General features: G+C 41.0%; 2 protein-coding genes across 7 annotated transcripts in view; one reads left to right on the top strand and one right to left on the bottom strand.

Annotated features, from left to right (window-relative positions):
- The first annotated feature begins 781 nt into the window (after positions 1-781).
- slka (STE20-like kinase a) lies at positions 782-23,901 on the top strand. 5 transcript variants are annotated; one of them, XM_061689466.1, is made up of 21 exons: positions 1,242-1,356; positions 6,280-6,444; positions 8,614-8,671; positions 9,262-9,310; positions 9,751-9,900; positions 11,299-11,371; positions 11,927-12,121; positions 12,558-12,639; positions 12,787-12,918; positions 13,002-14,051; positions 14,411-14,541; positions 14,841-14,964; positions 15,748-15,927; positions 16,896-16,988; positions 17,990-18,061; positions 19,767-19,896; positions 20,073-20,197; positions 20,459-20,653; positions 21,130-21,255; positions 22,193-22,306; positions 22,788-23,901. In XM_061689466.1, exons 1-21 carry the CDS (start codon positions 1,331-1,333, stop codon positions 22,932-22,934), a joined length of 3,417 nt encoding a protein of 1,138 aa, XP_061545450.1. In that variant the 5' UTR covers positions 1,242-1,330; the 3' UTR covers positions 22,935-23,901. The 5 variants fall into 5 exon arrangements, with proteins under 5 accessions (XP_061545449.1, XP_061545451.1, XP_061545452.1 ...); XM_061689465.1 differs by lacking the exon at positions 8,614-8,671 and having other exon boundaries at positions 782-1,356; XM_061689467.1 differs by lacking the exons at positions 8,614-8,671; positions 17,990-18,061 and having other exon boundaries at positions 783-1,356.
- A 68-nt stretch (positions 23,902-23,969) lies between these two features.
- The window catches only part of col17a1b (collagen, type XVII, alpha 1b), a 30,635-nt gene continuing 29,851 nt past the window's right edge, over positions 23,970-24,753 (bottom strand). For both annotated transcript variants that reach the window (XM_061689463.1, XM_061689464.1), the window contains one exon: positions 23,970-24,605. In XM_061689463.1, the coding sequence (XP_061545447.1) occupies positions 24,553-24,605 (53 nt within the window). In that variant the 3' untranslated portion in view covers positions 23,970-24,552. The remainder of the gene's footprint in view (positions 24,606-24,753) is intronic.

Here is a 24,753-nt window from a genome sequence, read left to right as displayed (position 1 = left end):
TCTGTAGTGCACTTTTTACAGAGAGGACTCACAGTGCTTCAGATGGTTAACAACTTAGTCATACATTGATAAAATACAGAATTCCAACATTTTAGATTTTAGTTATTGCAAGAAAAATCTAAATAAACACGCATCAAAACAAAAACGATGTAGTCCTACTGTACAAGAATGTATGTTGTTTAGTGTCTTATTTGTTTTTTAAATTGCTCAATGTTGCATTGTTTTATGTTATTTTTTTCTTTGTTTCCGCATTTTATTTGATTTAAATCTTATATAAATAAATAGAATTTGTGTGGAGCTGTGGATTGAATAGGCCAAGGCCCAATTTAAGGTCGCTTAAAACACGTTGACACTGAATGGTGGCTTCCGTTACATTATCGCTTAATTCTATGGGTTCTAACCACAGGTTTTTATGTTCCCAGCAACAGAGGAAAAATAAATAAAACTTTATTCCTCCTTGTGACGTCAGGAACTAAATTTCAACGCGTGTTGGAGGTGGGGGGCTTCTACACAGGAAACTCACAGGGCTAATCTACCATCAAGTTAGCAAATGTTACGCCACTGTACAACGAAAATGTGTAAACATTTAAATAAAGTTTTTATGGGCAGGGGGGGGTTCGGGTGACTGTTGTTAACTAGCTTAAGCAACATAAGTAAAACACAGCAGAACGTAAAGAAGAAAAAAAAGAAAACTGTCACAGTTGTAATAATACGCGGTCGTACTTTGCACCTTTATTGTGAATGCCCGTGACGGAAATGACACCCCCGACGTGAGCTAACTTGATGACAGCTCGCCAAGTTGAGCGTGTGGTCAGCTAGCCGAAGCCGAAGAAGAGGGCGCGGGGGCTTCTTGCCTCGCCTTCGTCTGCCATTTCCGCGGTGACGTTCAATGAAGGCGCGTCGACGCTTTGGTTGAGTATGCTCGTCACCGGCTTGGTACTCTCTTTCCAAGCCGTTTCGAACAAATAGCACCAAGAGGAGGGGAGCTTTCTTCGCGCAACGGTCAACTCCTCCTCCGTCGTTTCGGGCTAGAGACGACTCGAGGTGCCCCGGAATGGAAGTTGCAATTTGACAGCGCCACCGGAGCTTAAATGACATTTCCCCGATATTTAGCTTCTCGAGCTCCGCGACACTAGCGGAAATCAACGAGGCATCACCAACAACCGTAGTAACACACTACTCCACTCCTCCTTTAAAAAAAAAAAAATGTCCTTTTTCAATTTTCGCAAGATTTTCAAGCTAGGGCCCGACAGGAAGAAGAAGCAGTACGAGCACGTCCACCGAGACGTCAACCCCGAGGAGATTTGGGACATCATCGGGGATCTCGGAGATGGAGCCTTCGGCAAAGTCTACAAGGTAGTTATCAGGACGCCTTGACGTTATTAGGTAACCGTCCTCCATAGAGGCTCCGTAGAGGTTCTGTTATGACACACGCTTGCCAAGTAAGAACACGTGAAGATGACAGCTGCCGTGATCACACACTCACTAGCGGTGCTGGGAAGAGGAGCCAAAACAATTGCACTCAACTAAGAGTAATGTTACTTTAGAATAATAGGAATCATGTAAAAGTAATTACTAGAGAGAAAGTAAATAGTGGAAAAAGGGACTCAAGTATTGAGTAAGTGGTGGTGGTGTAAATTGTGGTTAATTTTTTTTAATCACTGCATGAACGACACATGTAAAACATCCTGCAACTTCAGCTATTTCCCAACAATATTCTATAACAATAATAAATTCAATCAAAATTTCACATTTTCCACTGTTTTATGCATAACCAAATGAGTCCGTGACCTGGTTTAAGTTTGCCATCCATGTGGTTTGTTGATTGAATTAAACACCAAACCGCTTGCAAAACAGGTGGATTTGAAATCGGCCATGTTGTGACATAGTTTCACCAAGTCATGTCAAGTACTGTAATTTCTTGTGTATACTGTGCATGAATAAATTTACAAAAATTGTCAAAAATCAATAGTGCGCATTATACATGGGTATAGGGGGAAATGGAAAAAAGCTTTCACATTTTATAAATGTATCCCGCCATCTAGAGGTTATTAAAAAGCTGTACACTTTAATTACAATATGCCACCGCCACCTAGAGGTTATGAGAAAGGTGTAGCCTACAATTTCATTCCAATATGACAGTGGTAGTATGACTGCATATATGTACAATTCTGCTCATAAGTTTATATTCCCTGGCAGAATTTATGAGTATTTTATTTATTTTTTTAATACAAATCCCATTAAAATAAATTAAATGTGTTTCGCCTGACGCTTCATGTTTTCTTGAAATAATTGTGCCCATCTCACAAATTCTGACTGGGAATCAAACATATGAGCACAACTGTGTTTTCTCATTTACTAAATAAATGTAGGGCTGTGAATTTCAAAATAAGAGCAAGTAAATAAGAATTACGTGTTCAAATAAAGTGCTAAACTTCAGAATAATTCTTGGAAAAAACTAACAGAATACAGATAATACTTCATGTTTTGATCATATGGGTAGAAGCAAAATCATGCATTGTAAACAATGCATTACACATTGGTAGAAGGCTTTTCCAGAATTTTGAGGTCAACTTTGGGGGTGCATATACATTGGTGTGCATTATACACAAGAAATTGCAGTCCCTGCCCACTTCGTGGTTGCACCACATGTGCTCATCTCAGGAAAAATGGCCGAGTGACAACGTGGCTCCTGCAAAGCTTAAACTTTACATCAAACTTTACATCACCTGCCAAAGTTTTACAAGAATACTTAACTGTATTTATAATGTATGACGTAACTGGATTAAATAGCGAGGCTTGTGGTCATTGTCGGCCAAGTGTACGCTAACGATGAATGCCGCGCACCGATTTGGTTGAAGTGATTGAATATTAGCGCAGGACCAACCTCTCAAAATAATCTTTTATTTTCACCCATCTGCCCTCTGTTGTGGTTTGGGAGTCGTTGATCACGTTCCCTATTGCTGGGCGAACAATCCAACACTGATAGTAAGACCCTGCATCGAAGGATCCGTCGCTATGAACACTTGTCCGCTGAGATATCGCCAACGGCCAATCATAACAAAACTGTTTTCCGTATTTGGATTCAGAAGATGAGTGATCCAGTGAACGCAAATCTTATTTACCGGTGGAATATTAATGATAAATCAGTCTGTTTCAAATGTCAGATAAAAAAAAAATCCTACTAGAATAGTTTAAAGGACATTTTGGGCCTTTTCAACTCAAATTATCATGCAAATCCGATAAAGGACATCAGAGATTATACAAATAAAATTTAAAAAATGATGGCATGGGACCTTTAAATATTTATGAAAATATATAAGTATAAAATAAATTAGTAATAAATTAAGTCAAATTCAGCCATTACAAATGGATTTAAATTAGCGCACTAGGCTCACCAGTCAGAGATTACATACCAAAACCGCAATGTGTTTTCTCAAATTCAGAGTTCTTGTACTGTAGGCTGAAATGTTAAAAAAAAATTAGGCAGTCACAGATAACCGCACGTCATCCATTTTATAGACCGCTTAACCTCGCTCGGGTCACAGGTGAGCTGTAGCCTATCTATAGATGTAGATTCCAACTCTTTTTCATGTAAATGAGTACCTTTGAAAACTTTGCTTCTGTATTCGGCCGCAGCATGGAGACTGTGCGGTCATGTGACTGCCAGGCTCCGTTCGATTGGTCAAATGAATTCTTAATTCAGAAGTACTAGTGGTGATACAACTAGTACTTTTTATACATACAATTTCAATTAACACGATGACTTACAAATTGTGAAGAGCTTTGTTACGCACATGATGATTTGCCGATGTGTCAAACCGCCACAGTGTAGCGCCAACTAAAGGCAAGGAGGACTTAATTCGATGTCAGCTATTTTTGGCATTAGTACCGATGGCTGGTATCGGCAGCATTCACGAGTACCTTATTTATCTCGGAATTATGCGTTACTATTGTTAACATTGGCAAAATATCATGGTCATATTGCGAATTACTCTGATTCCAGGTACTGATAGCGAAAAGATCTGAGAACCCATCTTAAATGCAATAGAACTGTGGCCTTGACGTAAACCGCGCCTATGTTTGAAATTTGCTATCAAACAAGTTTAATGGGATTATTGCTTAAGTTCCATAGCAATTAACCCTGAAGGTAGATCACTTAATACAGTGTTTACAATACTACACATAACCCACGTTGTCTGTCTGCATGGATGTCAGCGAGTAAACCACTATACCATCAAAGAAGGCAATTTTTCTTTATTCTCGTCTTATTTAATGCAGTACTGTAGTCTGATCTGGACGGCTTTCTCCCTTGTGCCCCTTTCGGCGTCAGTGCAGGAGTTCTTCCTGGAACTCTCCTGATTAAATAATACTGCTAATTGTCCAGAAATGTCCATTTGCCAGTTTTCAGTTCCTCATTAGCTGAGTAAGTTGCTACGATGAAACCCAGGAGTCTGTCAACGGCTCTATAGATGCTAAAGTTATCTGCACATCGCAGAGTAACAAAGAATAACGGTCGTATCACAATATAATAATTTATATATTGAAACAACAATACAATTGTGTTAGACTGTGTTTTCTGCATTATCTAACCTGCATTTTCATCTTATTTGTTGTGGTTTTGTGAAGCTTTGATTATTTTATTCATTTATATTGGTAACTTTACTAACAAATGTAATATAGTGCCCATTGCAAATGCCGAGCCAAGTGCAGACCCAGGCCAAAGTTGTTTCCTAAAGACGCGCATGAAGGGCGCTGACATGCAGTAGTCGCCACAGACCGCTCATACCGTTCGCATTGGTGCGATTCAGATTGCTTGAAATATAAGAGACAAAAATTGACACTGACGTCAGGGCATGCAGAGGGAAAGAGACGGGGCGTGTGTCAGGTTAGCGCTATGTAAACATAGGATCAGTTGTTCTAATCCTAACACTCCTTCCTTCCCTCTTTTTCTCTTTTACTCTCCCACGTTGGTTCTGAGTTCATCAGGATTTAAAGTTGGCCTTTTTTTTTTGTACCCAATGTATTTTTTTTTCTAATTGATGAGACATTTTTCCATAAATGCACAAATGTCACGCCTGACTAAAGGGACGGGGGGGAAAAAAACAGGAGGATGGGAGGAAAAACCAGCTTGAGGAAGTGAGCGAACGTCAGTGAGAGTGGGTCAGATGATAAGCTTTGCTGACAATAGTTTGACATGCTATTGGCTCTGTGGGTCATTTCTGTAGCAGCAATGGCCACACCCATGGCTGGATGTACACTGCGTTGTTCAAGTGTCACAATTGAGATGTTTTGCACTCAAGTGGCACAATTTAGATGTGCGTCATGGCAGCGTGAATAGAACAAAACTCATGGAATTGTAAATTTCCACATAAGACCTTTTTCAAATGTGAATTAAAATCTGATGCATATATTTGCCAATGCAAGTGCCGCACGGATCAGATAGTCCCGTCAATGTGAGTTTGACGTAATCAAAATAAACAGATTTAATTCCAGCGTCTGCCCAAACGACACAAAACCTTAAAAGGAACTACCACTGTAATCTAAACTACGGCGAACGCACAGTACGTTTAATGTGATGTAAATATCGCCGGCCTAATATCAATAAAACATACCGATGTGCTTGCTAAAAAAAATTTTGTTTTGTTTTTTTCTATGTCGATTGTCAGTCATCCAGGTCAGGGTAATCCACAAAGGCTGAATCGAAGCAACTGGACTCTTGTTGGTTGAATAGAATTTGTTTATTTTTTATATTTTCAAAAAAATTTACAAATTACTTGAGCAATTGTGCTATTAGGGTAACGCTATGTGATATTGGTGGCAAATGTGAAGGTTACCCTCATTTTAAATTGTGGTTGAAGAGTCCGCCTCAGCCAATTTAATGCTATTTAACATGATTATTTATGTATTATTTTTTATTTTCATGTTGTTACTGCCCAGTTATTCAGTTGCATTTCTGCTCATACTTGTTGCTTCATGTTTTCTGTCAGTGTAAACACAGCCAAAGCGGATAAATCCAGCCCTTATAATTAAGAAGTCTTTGAAATCTCTTAATGGAGATGTAATCCTGCTGGGACATTGCTTGCTGCCTTTCCTAATCTCAAATGCATTCATATTTATTGCTGTGATACAAACTATCTTGATATGGATTATTGTTAAGGATGTCCCACCACAATAACCACTGGTAGCCTAGCTAGAAATAGTTGAAAATGCATCCTTTTGTGTGATTTCTGTGTCAAAGTAATAACTAATGTGACAACGGTGCATTGTTACCTCCAGGCTCAGAACAAGGAGAACGGGACCCTTGCCGCCGCCAAGGTTATCGACACGAAGACTGAGGACGAACTGGAGGACTACATGGTCGAAATTGACATCCTGGCCTCCTGCGACCACCATCACATTGTCAAACTGCTGGACGCATTCTATTTTGAGGGGAAACTATGGGTAGGTAATATGTTGCTGTGTTGATTCAAACCCGAGGAGACTTAGGGAATGGAGCACTCGCGCATACAGAGGTCAGTTTAGCACAGCCCATTAGTTGTAACTCGCTTCCGCGTTGCAGTTCAATATCTCATTTAAGTGCATTTTTTTCCCACTTTCACCTACTTTTGGGCAGTGAAAAATGCTCATGTGACACCATTATGTGTTACGGTTTAGTGTAACAATAAGCACCAGCAGAGGAAGAAAAGGAAATCTTGAGCCACAAAAAGTGTGAGAGCAGAAGTCACTCACTGTATTAAAAACATCACGCCTTTGCTTCCCTGCACAGATAAGTCTTGCTCCAGAAAATGGGTGGAGGAGGTGCTATTGCTAATCGCCGCTTCTTAAACCTTTAATGGAAACGCTAATCAGCGTAGCACAGTTTGAATCAGCCTAAGGAAGAGCTTTATTATATCTTGTAGCGATCTTTATGAGCACTTAAAGACCATCTGTTTGAATGGCAAAGGCCAAGTAGAGTTTATCATCACACTTTCACAGGCATGTAGACCATTAGGTGTTCAGTCATCAATTTACCACTTTAACTTAATGATCTAATTTATAGTTATACTATACTGTAAAAGCTAATACAAATGGATATAGCGCTTTTATTATTAGGGTCAGGTGTATAGACATTTTAAGTATTTTTTTTGTAAACACCCTAAAGAAGGTTTCAGTTCTGGGCACTGGTATAAATACAGAACCGCCAATTTGGGGTAAAATACGCCTATTAAGTCGCAGGAAAAGGCCAAAGCCACAAGTAGAACCGTGAAAAGAACAACAGGGAAACTATGAACCGGAATTTACACAAAGCAAGTGACTGCTAATGCAAGCTGCTAGCTAGGTGGCTAGCTGCCAACATGCCGTCACTTCTTATCAATTGTGGTGTTGTTATTTTAACTTATTATATTAGTAGTTAACTTTTTTTCCAACACTTACGCTTGTGTGACAGTTAATGTAAAAAAAACAACAACAAAAAAAAAAAACACTTTTACGACCATGAAGAATAGTAGGGCTGGGCAATATGTTGCCTGTTTCTTAGCAGGAATTAAACTAGCTAGTTGCTTTTTTTGTTCAAATGTTTTCGATCAAATCCCTAAGTTGGCAAGATGACAGTTTTGTAAAGTGGCTCCTGTCTGTTCCCAGGCATGTTGTTAGTGTAAGGAGCATATGTCAGCATGCGAGCTAACTACGGAAGCTAAAAATCGATCTAAGAAGTCCTGACAAACTTCAATCACCCAGCCCTAATTAAGAATGTTAAAATGTTACTAAAATAATTCCCCATACAGACTGGTAATGGTTTTATGAAGGTGACAGTCTTCACCCTTGAACTGATTTTCATTATTATTTAAACTACAACAAATTGTGTTAAAGTCCCTGTGCTGTTTTAGTACACACTCAGTAAATCTCACGCTGTGCGGGACAGGCCGAGAGGCCCTTCGGCAATTACGTCTTGGCAGTCGGTTTCATGTGACCCGTCCCTAGGGCACGGGCCACATTCACTGCTGAGATAATGGCGCCGTTTCGGACGCCGGAGAAAGTGCCCGTAAATAATTCAGAGCTACACGGCAGGTTGGCCCAACGGGGCTTGTCTTTAACTAGCCTGATGAATGTATAACTGCATGTGCGTTCGCATGTGTTGTTGTGGAAGTTGTTATTACACAATTTGTGGGGGAATATGGTGGGTTGGTGTTCCTGCAGGATGTTGAAATTAACGTGAGGTTATACATTTAACTGATGTTAACACCAGTACGATTCAAAAGGAAGTAGATTACAAGCAAAGCAGTTATCATGTTGAATGAGAACAAACACCTGGCTCTCTCTCTTTGTGTCAATCCTTGAATAGAGGACAGTGTTCGGTAGTAGGTTGGATTGATTTTTATCTCTCACCTGATACCACGCACGGGCTTCTATAATGGATGGGCAAGAGCACATTGTGTGTATTTCATCATACACAGTATGAAATATTAGCAATAGAAGTAGGTCGGGTTCTCTGATAGAAATAATAATGTTCAGATAAAAGCAAGTTGTGCTTTTACTTGCATGCAGTAAAATCCTGTGTCGTATCTGACGTGATTAACAAGATGACGATGTTGGCTGCGCGGTGAAGTAGTGGTTTGCACGACTGCCTCACAGGTCTGAGCTTGGGGGTCCGGACTTCCTTTGCAGGTTCCTTTTGTGCTGGCGTGCGAATGTGAGTAAATGGTTGTTGTCAATTGTTCTTACCATTTATTTATTTTTAATTTTGTTAAATTAAAAAACATACCAAATGAACTTTTTTCACGTTTTAAATTTTTTAATATTTTCAATTGCCACTTGGATGTGGAAAGAACAAATACAGTTTTTTGTCCATTGTTCCCTGTGATTGGCTGCCGACCAGTCCAGGGTGTACCCTGCCTCTTGCCCAAAGTCAGCTGGGATAGGCTCACCCTCGACAAAAAGAGAACAAGCGCTATAGAAATAGAAGGGAGATGAGGAATTAAACAAAATGTATCATGGAATGTCAGATTTCAGGCATTTCACTTTCAGCACGTTTCCTTGCTACATTCCGAGGAACAGCCACCATTGCATTGAAATGATTTCTGTGTCAGCGCTGATTCAACAGTTAAACTAAATGTCTGTTGATAATTCGCTCCAATTGATTAGCTTCTTGGAACGCAGCCTAATCGATGATGTTTTTCCTTTTAAAGGTCATTCTGTCCAGCGCATAATAAAGACTTCATTTTGAAGCACATCATTTTAAAACGTGTCCCACAAGATGTTTTATTGTTCTTCTCTGCTCAGATCCTGATTGAGTTCTGTGCGGGTGGTGCAGTGGACGCCATCATGCTGGGTAAGTCCCTCATTCACCATGAAGTTCTGTTCAACTCTTTTTTTTTTAATGCACTGTGGGTTTTTTCCTCTCCTTTCTCTGGTTAAAGAGGCCATTCCAGGCCAGCGTGTAATTATTGTAGCTCTGGTTTCAAGGAGTAGTAGTCTCACCCTTTTTTTATGAAGCATGAATAAAAACATCTCTACTCTCTGTGAATGGGTGTCCTTTTCCATAGAAAATCAGCCATTAATTCTCTCTGCTGTTGAACGCATAGCCACTCTGACTCCACTTGAACACTAAACTTTTCCTCTCATACAAGTGAGTTTTGTTCTCCCGTTGCTATGGGTTACCATCACAGCTGATGTTTACTTACTTACTGGCCAAAACGCACGCTGTGACATAACGCAGAATAATGTGAAAGAAAATGTGACTCACAAATTGTCATCCGCGTTCTTTTGTAGAACTGGAGAGGCCTCTGACTGAACCTCAGATCCGTGTGGTGTGTAAGCAGACCCTGGAGGCCTTGGTCTACCTGCACGAGAACAAGATCATCCACAGAGACCTGAAGGCTGGCAACATTCTCCTTTCCCTGGAGGGAGAAGTGAAACTTGGTAATCAAAAATATACTTGACACAATACTTAATACTTGACACAAGAAAGTGGCAAAATAGCTGAAGCAAGAGACGGGCTTCACCCTGGACTGGTCTCCTGTAATACAGACAAACAACCGTTCACTCTTATACCCACCTATGGACAATTTAGTGTCTTCACAGAAACTCATACATGTTTTTGAGATGTGAGAGGAAGTCAAAAGTACCTACAGAAGTCCGGGGTGACATGGAACTTTTTATCAAAATGTAAAAAAATAATGAAAATCATGATGTTTGCAAAAATATATCTCTGTAAATGTCTTGTACTCTTTTGTGACTTGTGTAACTTCCAACAAAAACAAACAAAATTAAGTCTCAACTCAACATTTGGTCAAGGTATGAATAATCTTGGACTTAACTGTATACTGTACGTATACCATCAGTGGTTGGCAGAAAAGTGTCAACACGAATTGATGAACCAAACATCAACCCCAGCAGAAATGTTCTTTGCGTCGGGTGTTCATTGTTCATCACCAAATGAGAAGGATTATTCATCCTGGAAGCGATCGCTCCTCTTAACGCAAAGCTCAAGTCTAAGATGCTCAGCAGAATACAGCGTAGAACAAAAGCAGATTAGTTGTTGTCTTTTGTGGCTTGTGTCCTGGGTGGCCACTTAGAAGCCTCCTACTGAGTCACTTTAAAGGCTTAAGGGGATAATTAGTTAAGTAAATTTTTGGGCTTCCATCAGCGCCGTGGCGCCCAGTTGAGCCGTGTGATTTTGACAAGTGCACGCTGCATAGCGCCGTGTTGACACAAGCGGCTGACTCATGTGGTGCTTTTTTATTTTTTTTCCCTTCAAAGAGAATTTTTGGCATTCAAAAAATAGAAGACAATTTAAATCTCATAAGGTGACTGATACATTTTATTCAGCGCACTCATCTCTTGCTGCTGCCTCCCAAAGCAATTAAAAAGAAAGCGATTAGTCAACGTCACGCTCTAAACGTCATTGAAGGAGTTACGTTGACTGGTCGACTAGTCTATACAACCCCTACAATACGTCAGATTGTTAGTGTAATATTCCAAATCTATTCATGGTTTTCCTGTAGCACCCATCCTGCATGATTCATGCTCTGTGGGCAGAAGTTCAGATGGCAGTCTGGCAAGCAATAATTATCAAGCAGCCTCAAGGGAATTAATGATATATGTTTGCTTCTTTCCAGTGCGTACATAGTGAATGTGAGGCGAGAAAAACTATAGTGTCGAGTGACTAATAGCTTTGGGCATTCCTTTTCGATTATCTAAAGTTGTGTTTAGGATGCATAAAAAGTGCCACTTTAGTCACTGAAAATAAAGCTTTGTCATTGCGCCTTGGTCGAGTGAATAGAGAGAGGATTTATGAATTCATTTCCTCATTTTCAGCGGACTTCGGGGTTTCTGCTAAAAACACGAAGACGTTACAGAGAAGAGATTCTTTCATTGGAACGCCGTACTGGTGAGTCACTCGGCCTGAATACAAAAGGGTATTCAACCCTTTCTATTTGATCGCTGTCGAAGCAGCTTGAAAGCATCAGTTTTCAGTGTGCTATCACAAAAGTTGTCGGAAAATAAAGGACGAGGGGTAACCCTGAATGCACTTGAGTGTTGGATGACCTCAGCTTTAATTACAGGCCGGTGTTCAAATTCCCAGACACATGCCCAGTCATTTTCTTTACCAAAGGAATTGCTGTTGAGGTATTAGCAACCAATCAAATAAGTCCTCCAGTCCAAGTGGTGCTTACCTCCCTCAAATAAATGCTTCCCTTCTACTGTCAGATATTAGTGTTACAGTAGACTTTGACGTGATTGTTCCACTGTTGTGTCCACACTACGCTACCTAATCTTTATTTTGTTTGAACTACTACATTAATATAGCAGTAATATGGTTTAATATTTTAATACATTAATAATAAGGCCTCTTGCATCCCTTACTGAGTATATAAACACACCCAAGCATAATTATTTACAGAAGAAATTGTAATTGCCAATCCACTCATTCGTCGCTCTGCAGGATGGCGCCAGAAGTGGTGATGTGCGAGACGTCCAAGGACCGCCCGTACGACTACAAGGCGGACATCTGGTCCCTCGGGGTGACCCTGATTGAGCTTGCGCAGATCGAGCCGCCGAATCATGAGATGAATCCCATGAGAGTGCTGCTGAAAATAGCCAAGTCCGAGCCGCCCACGCTCATGCAACCCTCCCGCTGGTGAGATGGTGTGCCGGTGTTGAGGGATAGCTTGTCTGTTTAATGTCTGAGCCCAGTCCAGTGAACCCCACGTTTATTGTTGGGGCTGGGAGGGTATAGTAAAATTAATAAATATATATATTATTGTAATACAGAGAGACTATAAAAAATACCATACAGCAATACTCACAGGCATATATTTACTGTTCTGTGGGAACAACGACTTAGAAGAGGTAAGTTCTCCAATTATTCTTGCAATTAATCACGATGAAGGCTCGCAACTCTACAGTCGGACTTACCTGTATGCTGTAAAATTATCACTTCAAAATCTGCGATATAGCGGGGGCACGGACAATGAATTGCGATATAGTGCAGGTTAACTAATTATGTAATGCTGAACAGCCAGTGAGGGGAAATGTCTTGATATATGCCTAACATGCCCAGAAATGTATTGCAGGACACCAGAATTCAACGACTTCCTCCGCAGAGCACTTGACAAGAATGTGGACAACCGGTGGGGCCCGTTGCAGCTTCTAAAGGTGGGCCGCCATGCTCCGGTCATTGCCTTCAGCTGGCATATCTCTGGACTACTCACTATTTAGCTGATAGTAATGGGCGGATCTGCTCACAGATCAGTAAACAGCTTTATAATTACATTTCTTGCATCTCTCCCTCTATCCTGGCAGCATCCATTTGTCGCCAGCGTCACAAACAGCAAACCTCTGCGAGAGCTCATCGCAGAAGCGAAGGCTGAAGTCACAGAGGAGATTGAGGACAGCAAAGAAGAAGAAGAGGAGGAAGAGCCTGATACACCTGTGGTACCAACTAACTACCAGTTTATGTGACTTGACTCAGTGCTAGTGTGATTTTTAACGTTTTCTGTGTTTTGGTTTTGGTTCAGGCCGCTCCTGGACACAAGCGAGCCCCGTCAGAAGTTAGTATGGCAAGCTCAGAGGAAGACAAAGTTCCGCCAACATCATCCACGCTGGAGTCTGTGACAGAAAAGACAGAGGCTGAGCCGGCTGAAGACGGGACCAGCGATAAGCTCTCCGATGAAGGTCTCGGAGCAAGTGAGCCTAAAAAGACGGAAGAGGAAAAACTCAACGAGGTGCCCGAGACCAGTAATGAAGACGCAGCCTCTGGGCTGATGGAGCCCGCCTCACCAGAGCCTACGGAGCCTAAGGGCCAAGCTGATGAAATTCCTGCTGAGCAGACTGCTTTGGAGGAAGACATTATAGATGGAGTGCAGACAGCGGAAGAAACGGAGACGCGGGAAAAAAAAATAAACGACTCTCCACAAGTATTAGAACTTGAAAAAGAGCCTGAAGAGGTGGCCAAAGAAGATGAGTCAAATGAGCAATTTATTGGATCTCCAGAATCAGAAGAGCCACTTGAGGATGCGCGTGCCAAACCAGAGTCTGCATCAGAGGTAGAGGTAGAGGTCGAACAAGTGACTAAGCCAGACGAAATGCTTCAGCATGAACTGACCGATATGGCCAATGGCACAGATGTTATTATTGAGGTTGGAGGTCATGCAGGAGCACACACAGTGGGAGACACAGAAACGGAGTTGAGTAGGGACGAGTCTCTTCCGGAAAAGCCTGAGAAGAAGATTTTTGAGTCACCTGATCAGCACTCACAGACCATTGATGAGGTCAAACCTTCAAATGGAGTGTGTGATGACACTATCAACACCTCGGAGGATGCGGGGCCAGCGCTCCCGACTAAGGAAGACGACGAAGCGACGCTTGCAGAAGAGGGTACGATCCATAGTGAAACCGACTCTGAGACGAAGACGGAGCAGGGAAGTCCCGCTGTGAGCCAGCAGGACCTGGAGAAGGACTCTGACTCTGGAAGCAACTCGGCTGCCGACAGCGGCAGCCTGGACCTCAATCTGTCAATCTCCAGCTTCCTATCAAAGAGCAAAGAGGGCGGGTCAGTGTCTGTACAGGTAGGTTCATTTGACCTTCTCTTCTAACACGCTAACAAATATCAGCACTTAATCATCCATCCATCGCTTTTCTATAACCGCTTATCCGGTTCAGGATCAGAGGTAACCAGATTTAGTCAATCATAAGACATTTATTCCTATTGGCAAAATAGTTTTCATTTAAACTAGATACATGTTTTTGAACTCGGCAAAGTAGCCAGATTATTCTGAGGAGAAACCTATGCAAGCATAGGGAGATCATGCCGACTCATCGCAGAAATCATAGAAAGCCCTGAGCAGAGATTCGTACCAGCAACCCCTCTTGCTGTGAGGCAGCGCCGGGCTGGTACTTGACAGCCTAAACATGTTTTACTTCCTAGGAGTCAAAACGGCAGAAGAAGACCCTGAAAAAGACGCGCAAGTTCATGGTGGACGGCGTGGAGGTCAGCGTGACGACGTCTAAGATAGTGACAGATGACGACGCCAAGAATGAGGAGATGAGGTTCTTGAGGTGTGTGCCTGATTCTAATCTCTGCCGCTATACTGACAGTTCTAAAAGGAACATGACCTATTTATCATGCATGCCTTTAAATAGTTCACCACTCAATCCAGATGGGTTATCTGCAACAATTTAAAAAATGTTTTATTTTTTTTTACTACATACACCATGATGACACCAGTACATAACAGCAGGTAAATTATGGACTTTACTGTACCATAGATAGGTTTCTGTTGTCAATAGCTAGGGGGTATCATTAGCGAGTTCCCTTTGCACCCTGATGACATCGCGGCATGCTGTGGTTTCCTCAGGCGGCAAGAGCTACGAGAGCTGCGCCTGCTGCAGAAGGAGGAGCAGAGAGCTCAGCAGGAGCTCAGCAACAAGCTGCAGCAGCAGAGAGAGCAGATATTGCGGCGTTTTGAACAGGAAACGACAGTGAGTCACTTCCACCGGAACTATTTTTTCTTTTTACTTCTTCAGGTCGGCCAACCTCTGCCAAGTGAGCTGCTTTGTTTCATAGTCGCGCTAAATCCAATGGAGAGAAAATGGAAAAAATAAATTTTACACTGTCATATGAGTAAAATATTAGTTAACAATATTGAAAACATTATAAAGTACCACAAATATTTCAAAGTATAAGTCACCTATAAATGTACCTTACTTCGCAAGCTACATTCATTTCGTATTGTCAACCTCAACCTATTGTAGACTCGTACTGAGCAGCCAGGACAAAGACCATTTCCGGAACGCCACTTGTGGCTAGGTCGCAACAAGTTCCATTTCCGGTTCTCTGGTCGTCATACTTCTCCTCTTTGTCACCCCTGGGTGATATCGCAAAAGAAAAAGCTAAGAAAAAAAGCAAAACACAACAGTTGTGACTTTTGGCTTGTCCCAACAGTGCTATATTTCTTAAAGGTGTTCATTGTTTTTTGGGGGGAGCTGGAACATATGAATGCCATTTCAATGAGGAAAATGTATTAGCTATATTGTCGCTGTCGTGCGGAAATCTTGTATTTTCAAACATGGTCACAATTTAGTTTTTTTTTTCACAAATTGACAGTGGGTCTGTCCTTAACGTTATTTTTATTTATTAACCAACTTGCGTTGAAAATGGCTTGAGAACAATGATATTAACTTTTGTAAACACTGTCGGGGGTTTGGCATGTGCATAAACTTTGTTACTGTTTTTCTCATCACATCTAATGTTCACGTATTGAGGCTAAGAAGCGACAGTACGACCAGGAAGTGGAGGGCCTGGAGAAGAAGCAGAAGCAGACCATCGAGCGCTTGGAGGGGGATCACACCAGCCGGCTGCGGGATGAAGCTAAACGCATCAAAGGGGATCAGGACAAGGAGCTCTCCAAGTTCCAGAACATGCTGAAGAACAAGAAGAAAGAGGTATGTGGAGGCCTGCATGGAGGTGTGCTGATTCGCTGGTGGTGCTCGTGGTAGCATGCTGTAAATATGAGACTTGAAATTGTGCATGGCAGCTTCTTGGCAAAGTCATTTCAAGCCTATGGGAGTGGTGCGCCGTGACGGTAGCATATTGCCGTCCTACTCTTAGCCGCTGCATGTTTTGTTATCCATTATTCATCCGCCTCCAGAGCAGTTTAAATGCAAGTTCAATCCAGGTTGCGTAACAGCAGCATCAGCGCTTTGTGAGGTGCGCAAGACATCATCATCATCATTATCAGCGTTCTCTAGCTTTCAGCTGTTTTATTATTATGCTTTGCTACTTGGCATTGTGCTTAGTGTTGCCATGGTGATCATACAATTTCTTTATTGTGGTTCTTTGCTTCTGCTTGCAGCAACAATACGACTGTTGACTATTACCTCTGATAAACAGTGTTGACTCTGTATTTTTTGTTTTTGTAAACTTGAACTGTACTATATTGACCTAACTATGTTTTTGGAATGTGTGATGTGGCTTTGTTCATTGGATGGGTGATTTTGTGAATTTTTTTCCTCTGGTGGTGTGGGGATGATATGGGAATAAGGAGTAACTGACTCATCTTTAATCTATTCTTTTAATATTCAGTCAGCATTGTGCACTTCTGTGTGATGATTCCAGCTCAGTCGCTTGGCTTTTAATTTGTTATATATTTATATATAAGATGCAAAATTCTGTCTTATGGCTGACTCGACATTTGCAAAGTATCAAACTCATGACTAATTTATCTGCAACAACTAATGTAGATGGGTGAGCTCTAATGCGGTGGCGGGATGCCCTCATAGCCTCTGCATGTCTTCTACTCTTGAGAGACAACCTTGTCTCATATATATATATATATATATATATATATATATATTTTTTACATTTTCTTCAAATCAATGAGCAGTTTCTGCCCAAATACAACATTTTCTAGGCGAAACAGGAAGTTGGACAGTCACCTAAACACATGCGAAAAGAGCTCATGAAGCGTTTAAAGGCGGACCTAACGCTTCTTAAGACGTCTGAGGTAAAACACTAACTTCTACTGGCGTCTTCTCTCAATACCTTCCCTGCTTCTCCTCTTGACTTCAACAAAATTATGTCTCGACTCACTCTCCTCACTACTGGAATTCTTTTACTTGCATTTGAGTGATTAGGCAATATGAGCCACTCCAGACAGTTAAGGTCATATATTTCACAAACATACCAAGTGGTGGTAAAGAATAATAAGTAGTCCATTTAGGGACAGCAAAATGTTTGACTCTAGCTTGGAGTACAGTGAACCTCTTTTCCAAGGGTTCGCTACACTAAGTGCCACTTAAAAAATAGCTCTTCATATAATCAGCAGTAAAATACAGTACAATATTGTAGGACTAGGCCATTTGTTAAACGCAATAAATTTGTTTTACGGTTTGGTGACAAAACATCAAAATTTAGAGGTTCGACTATGAAAAAAAAACAGCATTTATAAGCAGTTTATCCTATGAATTGATTCATTACAAGAACATGAAACAAAGTTTTGCGTCTTATTGGTTTATCGCATTATGAACATAATCCAGTATTAATGGTCATTGGTCAAATTCGGTGACTCATTTTCACACAAGTCGTTTAAAGTTTTTTCCATTTAGAAGCTGATATCCACAAATGACAATAACACACTATAGACCAGAAGCATGGATCTTGTTAACAAAACTCCCCCTTTTTTATTTTTTTTATTTTTTTATTTTTATTTTTTTTGCAAACTGGATTCAGGACGTGTGAGCTACTTTAATAGCATGACAGGCAAGCTGAGCATTAATAAATTATATGGACTAACATTTATTCACAACTGTGCTGCGTGTCGCAAATTCAACTATATTCCCAAAGTGGGAATGGGATAGCCTGTTCCACGATGAGTGTGCGCGTGTGTGTGTGTGTGTGTGTGTGTGTGTGTGTGTGTGTGTGTGTGTGTGTGTGTGTGTGAGAAATAGTCAGCCTGCTCCTTGTCCCTGACGAGGGCGAGTGTGCGCTGTGTGCTTTCCTCTGCAGGCGGTCGCCCAGGTTATGATACAGTCTTTTCAGTTGTCCTCATGCGCACTCTTCAATGCTCAGATGCAGGATGTAAGTCCTCCCCCTGCTCCCTTCACTCCCTCTTTCTCCTTCTCTCTCTCTCTCTCTCTCTCTCTCTCCAGCCCATACTTAGATGTGTGTAACGTGACAGCGCAGCATTTATTCAAACCAAGTAACGTGTAAGCATGGGCTCTGGTGTGTTTGGAGTGACGTCATCGCTGTGTTTTTGTGCAGTGGTTCTTTCCTCTCCTCCACCAGTGTTATTGTTTTATTTACATTTGGATTGTCGGACAGATGGTGAAGTGGGCCACTTCCATGTGAGTCCATGTTTGTCTGCGTTAGGATGACTGACATTGAATTCTGAATTAAAATGTTGCATTGTAGGCACAGTGCTTTCAAGCAGAGGTTTTCCAAAGTGAGATATTGAGACATCATAATAATGTATTTTCACAGATGCAGAGGTACCTTGACTTACGAGAGTTTTTTTCAATTCACAAGCCGCGATACCGCAATGAGGATGCTCGACAGGACTCCAGCCAACTCTGGCTGCTGGTGTCATTCACTAGGCCACGCCCCTTAATGGCAACACGCCCTCTCAAATACAACTCCTACCTCAAAGTGCCCTATGGAAAGTTTAAAAAAAAAAAAAAAAAAAAAAAAAAAAAAAAATTGCCCATAGCACCAGTTTCACTGCTTTAGGATGGAGATGTCTATCAAAATATGACCCACGACCCGAATTGAACAGGGAAGACTTCTACTAGCAATTTTTTCTGAATGAGCCCCAATAAGAAGTAGGTATACTAGACAGAAGGGAGGTACTAAATTGTTTTTTTGTTTTTGTTTTTTTCCCCTACGCCATCAATGTATGACTCAACCCACCAAACATTTCCCCACATTCACATTTTAATAATCAGCTTTAAAGTGTTTTTGAAAGTGTAGCTAATTTTTCAATGATCTTTTTAAAATCTTACTGAATACTGTTGTGCACTTAGGCTGTCTTCCCCACTTGCTTTTTGAATATAAAAAAAATTAAAAAAAATCTGTTATGTAGATGCACATACAGTATCAAATTGACATATACTGTAGATCTTTTTTTCCACAGCTTTAATGTGCTAACTTGAAAGCTTGAAAATGTATCTTAAAAGTGCCTGAAAATTAACCTGTTTAGGGTTTTTTTGTATTTTTTTTTTGTCAACCTTTTTGGTCCTTGATAGGACAAGGAACCATTTTTGGTAACTTGAAGAGAACATGGACACCACAGGGAGTGTAGAATTGAGTGATTTCTACCAGCCTAGCAAAGTAACATACAAACATGAAATAAAAGAACAGTTTTCAGTTAGTGCATGCATGGACGGGCATGCCAGGGTTAATGTTTAGAGTTTCATTTGCCCGTATAAATTGTTTAGTAAAGAAGTTAATAGTGAAGTAATGAGAGTGAATGCAAATGATGTGTGAGGTTAGACTGTTAAATGTCATTGTAGATGTTGTCTTACATGAACTGAAGTTTTCTCTTTCCTCCATTGTGGCTCATGCTCCTGTGCTGGTCCCACTCGATGATGTCACATCTAGTGCTTTGTACTGTGGATATAATCCAATTACATCATTCACTTAATGGCAGAATGTCTTTTTTCCCCTCTTTCCAAACTCTCACCTGTCTCTCTTCCTGTGATCCTCACGTCGTATGGCTACTACTTTTTTGTTATTTTGTTTTTGTTTTGTTTTGTTAACCCTCTCCTCTATTTTGTGGCTCCCTCAGGAGCAGGAGTTCCTCCAGAAGCAGCAGCAGGAGCTAGACGGGGAGCTTAAGAAGATCATCCAGCAGCATAAAGTGGAGATTGCCACCATTGAGAGGGATTGCCTCAACCATAAGCAACAGCTGATGAGAGGTGGGTCCAGTTGATATCATTACCAGTGGCAAGAACTAGGAAAGTAGAAATACTTTTGTTACTGTTCTTGAATGGATTTTCAGCTCTTTTTACTCTTTACATTTGGAAATATATGTTTGTACTTTCTACTCCTTATGGCAAAATAGGCCACTAAAATACAGCTTCTGTGTCTGCAGCTCGGGAGGCGGCCATGTGGGAGCTGGAGGAGCGCCACCTGCAGGAAAAGCACCAGCAGCTGAAGCAGCAGCTGAAGGACCAGTACTTCCTTCAAAGACACCAACTCCTCAAGAGGCACGAGAAGGTGAGCACAAGGGCTACCCCAAACTAGGTTTTTTGAGAGGATGGGCAACCCGTACAAAAAACTTAGCATTTTTATATTTCCTTTGGGCAGTTATAACAAAATGCTAAAGTTTTAAAAATGAAAGCCCCTACCTTAATGTCACTTCATAGCATAATAATGCTTGCTTCCCTAATGTGCTCTACTGATCGGTCGAGCAGGTAGTTAAAATGGTTAAAACTCATCTTCATGGATCCCTTTTTTTTTTTTTTTCCTCCTCTGCAGGAGATGGAACAGATGCAGCGCTACAACCAGCGTCTGGTCGAGGAGATGAAGAACAAGCAGAACCAAGAGAGGGTCCGCCTGCCCAAGATCCAGCGCAGCGACGGCAAGACTCGCATGGCCATGTTCAAGAAGAGTCTCCGGATCGCCGCCTCGGCCGTCATCACCCCTGAGCAGGAGCGGGACCGCATTAAGCAGGTGGGATCCCTCTTCTTTACCTCAGCATTTTAACACACCGGATGTGTTTGAAATCATTCACTCCCTAATCACGATACAGTGGTACTAGACTTATAAGTGCCATAACCTACTATGAGCTTGGTCGATATTTTGAGGTTTTGTGTTGTCAACAAAAATTTGACTCGTGTGATCTTTTTTTCTAACCATGATGTCTATTCTGCCCCATTGAGCATGCCGGCATGTGCGGTTGGGGAGATAGCGAACAGTTCTTCAAAAAAGAGATAGGCATAGTGACCTTTTTGTTGTTCACTATTTCCAAGATGCATGTGGAATACTTTTACGGCACTATTTAGGGGATCATTTATCCCCAGTACAAATTTGAACAGCACTATTAAATATCAAACTCACTATATAGTTCACCATATAATGGCTAAGGGAGTATTTTCCCAACACAGCCGCTGCTACCAGAGGAGTCATCCATCTTGTGTGCACTTCAGTTTGCTTTTCAGGAAGAGAAGCGGCAGAAGAACGAGCGTCTCCACCAGCACCAGAAACACGAGAACCAGATGAGAGACCTTCAGCTGCAGTGTGACTCCAACATCAGAGAGCTGCAGCAGCTACAGGTGACCCTCATGTCTCAGTGCTGGTAGGATAGTGGCTCACGGAGTTGTCGCTCCAGCTCAATTCAGGGAAAATTCCAGAGACAGAAGGTTAGGTTAGGGTTTCAGAACAGGGTAAGGGTTTCAAAGTAGGGTTTAAAAACAGGGTAAGGGTTTCAAAGTAAGGTTTCAAAACAGGGTAGGGGTTTCAAAGTAGGGTTTAAAAACAGGGAAAGGGTTTCAAAGTAGGGTTTCAAAATGGGGAAAGGGTTTCAAAGTAGGGTTTCAAAATGGCGTTTAAAAACACGGTAAGGGCTTCAAAGTAGGGTTTCAAAACAGGGTTAGGGTTTCAAAATGGAGTTTAAAAACAGGGTAAGGGTTTCAAAGTAGGGTTTCAGAAATGGGTATGGTTTCAAAGTAAGGTTTCAAAACAGGGTAAGGGCTTTAAAGTAGGGTTTCAAAACAGGGTTAGGGTTTCAAAATGGGGTTTAAGAACAGGGTAAGGGTTTCAAAACAGGGTTAGGGTTTCAAAAAGGGGTTTAAGAACAGGGTAATGGTTTCAAAGTAGGTTTTCAAAACAGGGTAAGGGTTTCAAAGTAGGGTTTCAAAACAGGGTTAGGGTTTCAAAATGGGGTTGAAGAACAGGGTAAGGGTTTCAAAGTAGGGTTTCAAAACAGGGTTAGGGTTTCAAAGTAGGATTTCAAAACAGGCTTAGGTTTCAAAGTAGGGTTTCAGAACAGGTTCAGGGTTTCAGAGTAGTGTTTGAAAACAAGGTAAGGGTTTCAAAACAGGGTTAGGGTTTCAATGTAGGGTTTAAAAACAAGGTAAGGGTTTCAAAACAGGACTAGGGTTTCAAAGTAGGGCTTCTAACATAACGTAACGTGCTTGAGCACGGTACAAAATTAATATTAGTGCTGCTAAAGTCTCAACTGATCGTCACGTCGCCTCCATTTTGTTTCAGAATGAGAAATGTCACCTCCTGATTGAGCACGAGACCCAAAAGCTGAAGGAGTTGGATGAGGAGCACTGTCAGGAGATCAAGGAATGGAGAGAGAAGCTCAGACCCAGGAAGAAGGTTTGTCGTCCTCCATACAGTGGCGGTGGCTACGTTTCGCACCCACCCGTGATAAAGAGAGACCATCTGAATCATTTTCATAGAAATAACCCTCTCATACACTTCAAATGATTCCTTAAAGCCTGTTCTCACTCACTTGCTGTCAAGAAATGGGAAACTCTTATTACATCACTTTGAGGTCACGAAAATAAATAGTTGAACTCATGAAAATTAGCATGGATGTTACAAGAATTATTTGCCTTCAATCAACTGTTTATTTTCACACACAGACTGAACAACAACCACAATTTTTTTCATCTAACGAAAGTACGCTATCTTAATGCTAACATAGTGTGAAATGCCGTAGAGCGGCCAACGGAAATTGGCATAGATATTATGGTAATTCCTTCACAATGTGGTACTCCGCTGAAGGATTTGGAGTTTCCTCTATTTTCTTCTTCTTTAATCACCTCACGCTCTTGGCCTGTGCCGCCCCCTGCAGGCGCTGGAGGAGGAGTTCACGCGGAAGCTCCAGGAACAGGAGGTCTTCTTCAGAATGAGCGGCGAGTCGGAATGCCTTAACCCCACAGCTCAGAGCCGCGTGTCCAAGTTTTACCCCATCCCGCACGTGCACAGCTCCGGCTTGTAGCCATCCCTCAAAAACGGCTACAGTATTGTGCTTAGTTGGGAGAATGCTGTTTTTTCTTTTGTTTATTAGGGTTTTTTTTTTAAAGCATGTTCTGATTTTCAAAGGTCGTACAGGTTACATTCGAGTGCCTCCTTTTCTTTTTCAGTTGCATTTTTTTGTTTATTACAGTCCACACCCTCTCCAACCAATGAGTGTCTCGCTCACCATCACTGAACAATGATTTAATTCCGTGGTTGCACCCTGTGATGACTCCTCCATTCATTTCACCACGCGAGTGCCGACTACTTCCTGGAACCCATATATAGAGTGAAGGCTGTCAAATGCATATCAAAGGAATGTAAACTGTTGCTGTCAATTTTGCACTTTTTTTTTTTTTTCTGTTACATTAGCTGAAAGAATATGCCGTATGAATCGTTTGGATTTTATCATCTGCTTTTATGATTATATGACCACTGTCTGTTGTCTAATCATACATTCCTGCTATACACAGATGCTGTAATTCAGGGGTGGGGAACCTACACCCCAAAAAGCCCCCAAAATATGAAACCAATAACTGCGCATAATATATAATTTGTTCATCTTACTTTTTCATGAATATTAAGGCCCTCGTAGGACTTCATAAGAACTCAAACAAGAAAAAGAAAGCTACAAGTGATGACTTGTTGAATGAAATGGCTGTAATAACTATCATCATCCGCTGTTCTCAAAATGGCCTAAACTTGATTAATTTATACCTTGTCATTTCCGCACTGCTCGAATTCTCATCATGCTAGTAACAAATGCTGGATTTTAATTTGGGTTTAACACCAAACATACATAGTGATATATTTTTTCAGAATTTTAACTCGCATTTGTAAAGTCTCACCACCTCAATGAAAAAAAGTATATATGCAGTTATATTGTCTGATCAAATGCATTGGAAACGTCAATGGACATATTAGTTGTAAATAAAAAGTATTCATGTTTTTTTGTTGCGTTTGTGTTGTTGATTTTCAGTAAAAACAAGCGGCAGCAATTTATAATTTAATCTTTTCCCAAAAAAAAAAAGGGATGGTATAAAGTCAATACATCAAAGTCAGTGTTCTCTCATACAAAAATATACAATCTAATCGGTTATTCCTTCAGCTTCATCTGCAGCCCTAAAGCGGAATATTGCTTTATTTAAATATTAATCTACAAATCTTTCAAGTACAGTCATAATCGGTCCTAAATACAGCAATCAATAATGGCTGAGTGAATGCTAATTCTACAATGCTAACATAAATATGTTCTATTAAGTAATTTTAAATCCTTTTTGGAGAGATCATGGAGGCCTGTGTGGCAAGTGGCTAATAATATAATTTTCATGAAACAGCAATTAACGCATTGACCTCAATACAGTAGAATACTCAAAAAATGAAATGCTTCAGTCTAAAGCTTAATCCTACTATAATAATATTTTCATCAAAAAAATATTAAGCAAATATTAAATATCCACATGAGCAATGGAAAAATGTTTGTCCAAAAAACAAAACACCGGCCAGCAGCAAAGCTAAAGATAAAATCATTACTAAAGTTTTTTTTTCCTTCTTGCATTGCTTCCGTTGAGAACAGAGAAGAAGAAAGTGGTAGCCATGCTTCAGCCGCCATCTGCTGGACCTTCCTGCTGCTCCCGCTTGATTACTTTACCTCCTGTAACAACAACACATAATGCTCTTCATATATAATACATTGCGTCATACATTTAGGATATAGTAACAATTTTTAATGGCAGGAATACAAATATTTGGATCTCTGAAGAACCTGCCTGTCCATCAAGTGTGAAAGAACCGTAAAAAGT

Source organism: Phycodurus eques, chromosome 11 (genome assembly GCF_024500275.1).
Source record: "Phycodurus eques isolate BA_2022a chromosome 11, UOR_Pequ_1.1, whole genome shotgun sequence".
NCBI lineage: Eukaryota > Metazoa > Chordata > Actinopteri > Syngnathiformes > Syngnathidae > Phycodurus > Phycodurus eques.
Note: the sequence above shows the minus strand (reverse complement) of the source record. Positions and strands in the feature narration are given on the sequence as shown.